Source organism: Megascapheus bottae, chromosome 6 (genome assembly GCF_031878675.1).
Source record: "Megascapheus bottae isolate mThoBot1 chromosome 6, mThoBot2.hap1, whole genome shotgun sequence".
NCBI lineage: Eukaryota > Metazoa > Chordata > Mammalia > Rodentia > Geomyidae > Megascapheus > Megascapheus bottae.
This window is the reverse complement of record NC_143514.1, coordinates 5,579,441-5,588,963: the sequence shown is the minus strand read 5'-3', so window position 1 is coordinate 5,588,963 and position 9,523 is coordinate 5,579,441. Positions and strand designations below refer to the sequence as shown.

Sequence of the window (9,523 nt, the reverse complement as noted above, 5' to 3'; positions counted from 1 at the left end):
CCTGAGCTCTTCAGTTCAAGGCTACCACTCTACCCTGAGCCACAATAGCACTTCCAGTTTTCTGGTGGTTAATTGGAGTTAAGAGTCTCACGGACTTTAGTTCCCCGGGCTGGCTTTGAACCCCGATCCTCAGATCTCAGCCTTCTGAATAGCTAGGATTATAGGGGTGAGCCACTGTGCCTTGCTAATGTGGGTTTAATTTCATGAGGCAGCTATTTGGTTTTCTTTTCTTTTCTTTTTTTTTTTTTTCGAGCCAGTTCTGGGGCTTGAACTCAAGGCCTGGGCCCTGTCTCTGAGTCTATCTGTGCTCAAGGCTAATGCTCTACCACTTGAGCCATAGCACCACTTCTGGTTTTTTCTGTTTATGTGGTACTAAGGAATAGAACTCAGGGCTTCATGCATGCTAGACAAACACTTTACCACGAAGCCATATTCCCAGCCCAGCAATGTGGGTTTTCAATAACCACCCTTAGGACTACATTCACAAGACTGTATAGACAGTCCAGGTGAAAAGGTGCTAGAAATAGAGGCAGTATCATCTCAGAAAACTCATTTATATATCAAAATCAATTTTGATATCTTGAAGTTTACATACAAGAAGGTTAATTTCAGGGGCCAGGAATATGGCCTAGTGGCAGAGTGCTTACCTAGCATGCCCTGGGTTTGATTCCTTGGTACCACATACACAAAATAAGTCAGAAACGGTGCTGTGGCTCAAGTGGTAGAGTTGGTAGAACACTAGCCTTGAGCAAAAGAAGCTCAAGTACAGCACCCAGGCCCTGAGTTCAAGCCCTAGGACTTGAAAAAAAAAGAAGATGAAGGTTGCTTTCTTCACAATAATTATGTTTTCTGTAAGTCAAGCAAGTGTGTTCCCTCAATCACTTTTGATCATTAGGGGTTCACTGGCTTACTCGTAAATTCATAGGCCCATAGGCCTATTCTTTTTCTTGGCAAGAGCAAGCTGATTCATAAAGGTAAAGGTACTTAATACTAATTTGTCTTCTAAGCTTTTTATTTCAAAGTCTAATGAGTCCTCTCTCTCTCTCTCTCTCTCTCTCTCTCTCTCTCTCTCTCTCTCTCTCTCTCTCTCTCCAGTCCCAGGCTGAGCACTGTCCTTGGGCTTTCTCTCTCTCTTTTTTTTTATTTTTTGCCAGACCTGGGCTTGAGCTCAGGGCTTGAGCCCTATCCTTGGACTTTCTCAAGGCTAGAGCTCTACCACTTGAGCCTTGGCACCACTTCTGGCTTTTTTTTTCTATGTATGTGGTACTGAGGAATTGAACCCAGGTCTTCATGCATGCTAGGCAAGCACTCTACCACTAGGCCAAACTCCCGGGCCTAATGAGACATTTCTTGAACCATCACTACTGTCAATCTGAAAGCTTATAAATACTAGCAATGCAACAATGAAAAAAATACATCTTACAAAAAAGATATCAACTTTTTAAAGATTCCCTACAAGCCAGAAAATGGTCTAGCACAAACTAGAATTGTCAGTACAGGAGCGCATACTGATATCTACATTATTAACACTTTATACTTCTAACCTCTGCAAGAACAGAAACAATTTGTTTAACCATTCATTGTTCTTATTACAAATTCTTTAACTCAGTATTATCGGCACAAGAATATAAGCAAATGTGGGATATGCAGCTGTCATTCTAGCTACTCAGGAGGCTGAGATCTGAGGATCAAGGTTCAGAGCCAGCCTATGCACAAAAGGACCTGAGACTCTTTTGCTCCAGTTAATCACTAGAAAACAGGAAGTGGGACTTGGCTCAAGGGTAGGGTGGTAGCCTTGAGCTGAAGACCTCAGGGACAGCGCCCAGGCCAGAGTTCAAGCCCCATGACCCCCCCACACACAAAATCGGAATATGCTCCAATAGAAATACAGCAGCATAGCTATGTTATTCTTAAAAAGAGTGCCTCAGTCAACTCTGGTTTAGTGATCATTTGTTTTTCACCCAGGTGGATCTAGGAATGGCAGCCACACCATGCCGACTTCCATCTCATCAGATATGGGTGAGTCTGGGATACTATCTTCTACATCTCCTTCTCACTCTTCTTAGGCTTTCTACAAGGGAATGTCTTACCATGGCTGTACATACTGTGCCAGACTATAATTTATTGCTTGTTTCTCCTAAGCACTTGTGTAATACAACATGAATGGTCCTCCCTGGAATCATTACAGGACCACATACATTACAATATGTGGTTACATATAATGAATGATTGTTGTCCTTAATGTACTATGTTAGATCTCATCTCCTTTGCTGTCCCTTGGTTATCTCATATTGTTACAGTATCTCACTTTGTTATCTGATATATTGAATTTATTTGTATTTGGTTATTTGAAATTTGATAGGGAAGGGGGGAAAACCAAGACGGGTGGGGGGGTGGGGGGGAGGGTAATGGATACCAAGACATGTGAAAGGGTATCAATGTATGTGAATTAATGCACCTTCTATCTGGCAAATATCATGTAGCCCTTTTATTAATTACAATAAAAAATTTTAAAAAAATATTCTCACTTTTTCTCTGGCTGGGATACTAGGACTGGTAGTTGGAGCCTATATATATATATATATTATATATAATATATATATTATATATAATATATATATATATAGTGGCCAAATGCCCCCCCCCCGCAAAAAAATACCCAGTAACTATACCTTCTTTGCCATCACACTGTTAAACCAAGAACAGCAAGAACATAAACACTCCATTCTGGACAATCGCACTGCTACTGATCATTTACTCTTACTACACCACCAGGGGTGCTGTTTTAATCCGATCAATAACAGCTACACCATATGAGAGAAAACCAAACATCTTAGAGAGCTTGTAGAAAAGATCCAACAGGATAAAGGAGGATGGAACCTATTTGGATGGATTAGTCCCTGGTTTATGCTTCTCTGGGGACAGCAGCAGCAATGTTTGCTTTCCTTTTACTAATTATCTTGCCCACTTGAATTTCTGCTAGATATTCTTGTGAGAAAGATAAGGATCTTCACCAATCAAACCCTTAACCAAATAATCCTAGAAAAGTACTGGGTCCAATAGTCAACCAGGGACCCCTGACTACTTTGCCCTTTTACAGGAGGAAGTAGCTGCAGGAGAAACCACTTCTGCCCATACTCCCGGCCTGGTAACTGTACCTATTAAACAACACAGGGGGGCTTGACAGTCTGTCTCTATTCTAGTCCCTCCACATGTATTGCTAGCTCTCTGCTGCATCAGCAGCACACTCTTCACTCAGACCTGAGCTCTACCCTGCCCATCACAAAGCAAGGAGAAGCTCTCCTTGGGGCTCCTGCCAGTTTCTCCTAGATAGGTATGCTTCCCTTCTCTCCACCCAGACCTAAACTCCACCCTGCCTACACCGTGTCCTTCCGTGACCAGCTGCACACCCAAAGTACCTCCCGCCTCTAGTCCCACGACTGTGTAAAGATGCCCTTGAACAATGATATTACCTACCCTAAACTGTCCCATCCATTAGAGAGGAAAATGATACTTTAAAAACCTAAGTAGGCATATAATTTCTTACAAGGATTTTGAGAGCAACAGCATCTATAGGCTCTGACCTTCAATATGAAAGCAGGGCATAAAATCAGCTAAAAATTTCCAAATCTTCTGATAGTCACATTTTGGGGATAGTTCATCTTATTAACTGAAACAAAATAGATCTACCTTTTACTTCCAATCTAACCACCTCACAAAAATAAGAGAATTGAAACAATCCAAATAGGAATTTTTTTAAAAGTCTGGGAAAGTATTAGTCTTTTAGAGGAATAAAAGAAAGAAAATCAAAAGTGAGGGAGAAAGCTTAAGGAGGGGGATGCAAGCGATGGGGCTCTTTTATTTGGCAACAAGCAAGTGCAAGAAAGTTCACATGAAATTTGTTTAGAGATCCGACTTGTGCATGTCTGTGTTCTAAACAGAGGGACTCTTAAGGATTTTCAGAATCACAAGAGCATCTGCAGGCTCTGTACTCTTACAGTAGTTAGTTCTTCTTTGTCTCCATCTCAAAGCCAAACCTCCTGTTGAAGTTGATTGCAGACTCATTATTGATCTGGATATGCACATAGGTGTTGTCAAAAGCACCATCTGTTTCACCCACGTTTAAGACATGATTTAACATTTTTATTCCTATTCTTAGTCTTGGTAAGGCGCAAGACATCTTAGTGTCATGATGTAAAGTCTCTTGTGCTTCTGTGAGTGATCCTCCCTGGAGTGTAACTGCATTGACAGGGATTTCATTGAAATAGGCAAGCTTTGCTAGCTCACCAACCTCCAGCACATCCTGGTAGAACTTGTCTTTGTAGCTGATGGGGTAGATAATCTGATTTAGTCTGTTCAACAGTTTCATATGGTGTGGTGACCCAGCTTCTAGCTCCATCCATCTACCTTTCATCCTCCCAGCCTCAGACTGTTGTTAGCATTAGCCCCATCCTGCTCACCACTCCTTCTCCACACCCTCACCTCCGGCCACTCCACCCCACCAGCTGGCCTCCTCCCTTGAGCTTCTTCTCACCTCCACAGGCCCGCTGCCACCCAGCCTGGCCAATGGCCAGACCTCCTTTATTTTGGACCTATCAAAAGTGGGAAAATTGATGATAGATTTATTTCTAGTTTTTTGAAAGAACTTCCATTATTTTCTGTAAAGACTGTACTAATTTCCCTCTTTCCACAAATTCAAAGTCCTCCCTACAACACTCCCGTGCCAGTACTGAGATATGAACTTAGGGCTTCACACTGGCTTTTTCTGCTCAAGGCTGGCACTGTACCACTTGAGGCACTGCTCTACATCTAGATTTTTGGTAGTTAATTGGAGATAAGAGTTCAGCTCACCTGGGCCAGGAGTTTGGCTTAGTGGTAGAGTGCTTGCCTAGCATGCACGAAGACCAGGTTCGACTCCTCTCGACTCCTAGGTACCACATACGTAGCAAAAAGCCAGAAGTGGTGCTGTGGCTCAAGTGGTAGAGCCCTAACCTTGAGAAAAATACAGAGACAGTGCTCAGGCCCTGAGCCCAAGCACAGGACTGGCAAAAAAAAAAAAAAAATAGAGTTCAGCTCACCTGAGTGAACCGAAACAGAGGAAGACCACTGAGAAACTAAAAATTGTAACCACCATTTTGTAGTCACTAACGAACTGCTAGTTCTGCTTCTGTAACCGGCTTCACTGCCTTGTTGTTGAAGATTCTATGTTGTGCTGTAACCCTTCACCCACTTTTGCCCTAATACTAGGAAAAAGCCTAGTGCAAAACTATTCCCAGAACCACAGATGGCACTCATCTCTACAATACCAGAACAGCCCTTCCTGGAGTCTGGTAATCATTATCTAGACCACAAACCCTCAAGTTTAGCACGCATCCTCTTGAGTCACCCTAGCGGTGTCCCAACCAGTTCAAAGTACTATGATGTATGCTCAGGTCCTGCCTCCCCCCAAAAATGTATAAAAGGTGCTGAACCCCTGGGCTCCAGGCCTCTCAGCATCACTGGCTGCGACAGTGTATGTGGGTGACCCAAGCTCGAGCTTGAAATAAAGACTCCTTTGCTTTTACATTGGTGATGGTCTCTGATGGTCTTTTGGAACAAGGCTTCCTGAACTCGAGCATAACACCACACACTAAACACTTTGAAGGTCTTTTATTGAAGCCAAGAGTGATCAAGAGGAGCTATCCCAGCAAAGATCCCTTGGCTCTGAGGGAAGTGAAGTGAGGTTTTTAAAGGCCGAAATTGACCTTTTTACGTATGTTTAGTTTGTAACAGGGAGATTAGGTACTGACTAGAGAAGGCTATATCAACAAGGAGATGGCAGCAGGTATCTCTTAATTTAAAAAAAAGTGACAGAGCTAGATAGCGTGTAAAATAGGACATCACAGGTTAACAGTTTGTTCTGCAGGTGTATTTAGTCTCCAAATTTTTCCCTTATCATAAAACTCTGCATGACCCTTTGCTGTAAATCTGGGGCCAGAGGAGGGCTAAGTATTTCATTAGGGCTCAAGTTGGGTATTTCAGAATCACATGGACCTTTCTGCCCAGTTGGCTTTGAACCTTAATCCTCAGTGCTCAGCCTCCTGAGTGGCTAGGATTAAGGCATGAGCCACCAGTGTTCCAAGAAAAAGTTTTTTGTTACTTTATTTGTACACTTGAAGTCCCTCAGCTACTTTTCTTAGTTTTATTTTTTTTGGGGGGGTGGGGAAGGGATTAGTTGTGGAACTTGAAATCTGGGCCTGAATTTTACTTTTAATTTAAAAAAAAAACATTATCTGAGCCAAGTGTTGGTGGCTCACACCTGTAATCCTAACTACTTAGAAGGCTGAGATCTGAGGATTGCAGTTCAAAGCCAGCCCAATCAGAAAAGTCTTTATGAGACTCTTATCACCAATAAACTACCCAAAAAAGCTGGAAGTGGCACTTTGATTCAAGTGGTAGAGCACTAGAGAAAAAAGTAGCACAGGGAGAGCACCTAGGTTCTAAGTTGAAGACCCAGGACTGACAAACATAAATAAAAATGATCTTCCCCTGTATACATTACAATAAAAAAATAATTATCTTAAACCAACACGCCAATTTAAGAGTTCAATGCCTCTTGGTCAGTGGTACCCTTCCGTCACTCTCCCATCTCTCCCTGTCTCACGCAACCTCTCAAGTTGCCTGGATCCAGTTTCGTGTGTGAACACTGAATATTATGTTTGCATTTGCTTATTTGTCCTTTTTGTCTGCCTCTTATAAATTACCCCTATGTTCAAGGAAGCTGACATAGAACTTCCTAGAACTTTGTGAAACTGTAAATTAGTTGCTCTAAGTTAGTTAAGTAGGAATCTTCCCCTGTGTATACCATATTTTTAGCTATATTTTAAATTCCAGGTAATAATAAATAATACGCATAATAAATCAGCAATCGACTAATCTTGTAGCTAGGATCCTATCTCTGATGTGTATTTGAAGTTATGAAACTCTTGGATTTCAGTATCAGGTAGCTTATATGGTTGCTTTAACAGATCCGTTTAGCAGATCTGGAGCAAAAGAAACAGGTCACACCTAGGAGACCAGAAGCCAAACCTACTCACAGGAGTAGTCACAGGAGGAGGCAGAGGGCCTTAAAGAGTGGCATCAAGTGTTCAAAGCTATCAGAAAACACCAACTGGGAAAACCCAGTGCATTCAACAAAACCATCAGTGCATTTAGGAAAACAACCCATTTAACGGCTTGTTATAGGAAGAAAACGTCCTTTGCAGCACCAGCCCTACAGGGATTCCTAAATATGCCCGCCGCCCATCCGAGCAGAGAAACTCCCCTAGCGGGGGCTCCGGAAAAGACAGGAGAGTGGGGACATTGAAGGGGCGTGGCCTTTCCAGGGGCGGAGCCTTATTGGACCCGGGACCTCGAAGGGGCGGGGCCTTTGAGGTGAATGGGCGTGGACGAACGGAGCAAGGCTAGCGAGGGGCGTGGCCAGGGCGTGGCCTCTCGCACCGGGATGGCGGGCGACGAGCCGGGCTTCCTTCAGGCTTGGCCGGCCGAGGGCCGGTCGGAGACCATGCGGACGCGGGTGCAGGCGCAGGACTTGCGCCAATGGGGCTTGGCCGGTGAGTGCCCATCCGGGCGGGGGCAGGCGAGGAGAAGTGTGGCGGGATCCCGGGTCGAGAGACCCGGGGAGTGCACGGGGCTGCGGGCTGGAAGAGGCCTCTCGGAAGAGGGCGGGCGGAAGGAGCGGCGGCGGGGCCTCGCGGGCTGCGCTGCGCTTGGGAAACTCCCCAACTCCGCTCCCACTTTGCGGCTCGTCCCCGAGCGCAAGCACGCGCAGGGATCCCCAAGGCCGGAAGGGGCGCTGTGGCCCCGGCCACGGATGAGCCCGCCGGGCGCGTGCGCGCGCACGCTGTCACACGCATGCACGCACATGCGCGCGCTCCCATGCACGCACATGCACACGCTCTCCCTAACACTGGCACACACGTACACACTCACACACACACTCACACAGAGTCTAAAGGGACAAGGTATAAGACAGCTTGTCCTGCCTGCCTTATTTTCTGGGAAGGAAAAGGGAAGCTGCAGGGCTGTGAGGATGATGGTGGGAGGCGTTGAGTGACTTGGAAACCAGTAACTGTTGAGTGCCTACAACTTTCCCGCAGTGGATCCGAGTGGTCAGTGACGCTGGGAGTGTGGGGACAAAACCCTAGTGGTGACGCGGGCATCCGCCTGCACCTTGACTAGCTGTGCCTCTCATTTCTAGGGATTCACCTCCGCCCGTACCAACTGGAGGGGGTCAACTGGCTGGCCCAGTGCTTCCACTGCCACAATGGCTGCATCCTGGGGGATGAGATGGGTCTGGGCAAGACCTGCCAGGTATGGGACTGCGGAATGGCTCTGTTCACCCCACCAAAGTACCTCCTCGCCACCTCTTTACTGTCTGTTGCTACTATCTACAACACGCTTTGTTTCCAACAGATAACAGTTACAGTTTGTATAGAAAACAGCATGCGAAATGCCTGTAGGTTTAAAAAATCAGAACCTTTAGGAATGAAATGTTTAAATGTCTCTTCTTGTCCCACTCAGGCTGCTTCCTTCTTTTTCTTCAGCCTGCTTAATTCTAAGCAAAAGTTGGATCGTAAGAAAAGAAAAAAAAGGGATTATATCCTACCTTCCTTCCCTCTTCCCTCTCTCCCTCCCTCTCTCTGCCTTCTCCCTCTCTCCCTCCCTCTTCCCCCTTTCTTTCCCTCTCCCTCTCTCTCCCCATCTCTCTCAATCTCCCCCACACACACTCTCTCCCCATCTCCCCCCCTCTCTCCCTTTTCCTCTCCCTCCTCCTCTCCTTCCTCTTTTGCTGGTCCTGGGGCTTGAACTTGGCCTTGGCGTTGTCCTTTGGTTGGCTTGCTTTTTGGTGGTTAGAGATAAAAGTCTCATGGGATTTTCTGCCTGGGCTGGCTTTGAATTCCATCCTCTAGATCTCAGCCTCCTAAGTGACAAGACCACTGCCACCAGGCTTTAGTTTGAGGGTGTTTGAGTAGTATGTCTAGCCTGCAAAAGATGTGCCTAAGTTAGAAGTATAGTTAATAGGCCTGGCCTCGTATTTTTCTGTCTCTTGGTAAAGTCAAACACATCTGCACAAAGATCAAATTGACTTTGATCTCCTTACTGAGGCTGTGGTTTGTGTGTGAATGCTAGTACTTGAACTCAGGGCTTTGCACTTTTTTGAATCATTATTTATTGTGATTATAAAGGTGATATATAGGGGAATTACAGTTATATATGTCAGGTAAAGAGTATATTTGTATTTGGACAGTGTCACCCCTCCCTCTCTTTCATCCAGTTTTTCTCTCCCACCCCCACCCACAAGTTATATAGATCATTTTCAACACAGGCTTGTACTTTTACTTTGTTTTTTTTTGGGGGGGGGGAGGTTGCCAGTCCTGGGGCTTGAACTCAGCCTGAGCACTGTCCTTAGTCTTCTTCCTACTTTTTGATTGTTGTTCAGGCATCTCAGAGGCTCATTGTCTTTGGATTTGAACTTAAATTC

At 45.1% G+C, this 9,523-nt stretch overlaps 1 protein-coding gene and 1 pseudogene across 1 annotated transcript in view; one reads left to right on the top strand and one right to left on the bottom strand.

Moving 5' to 3' along the window:
• Nucleotides 1–3,768: 3,768 nt before the first annotated feature.
• Nucleotides 3,769–4,505, bottom strand: LOC150061294 (N-alpha-acetyltransferase 50 pseudogene; annotated as a pseudogene).
• A 2,978-nt stretch (nt 4,506–7,483) lies between these two features.
• Chd1l (chromodomain helicase DNA binding protein 1 like) overlaps nt 7,484–9,523 on the top strand; it is a 31,215-nt gene continuing 29,175 nt past the window's right edge. Inside the window, exons 1-2 of the mRNA XM_090334167.1 lie at nt 7,484–7,592; nt 8,240–8,352. Of these exons, the coding sequence (XP_090190293.1) occupies nt 7,484–7,592; nt 8,240–8,352 (222 nt within the window). The remainder of the gene's footprint in view (nt 7,593–8,239; nt 8,353–9,523) is intronic.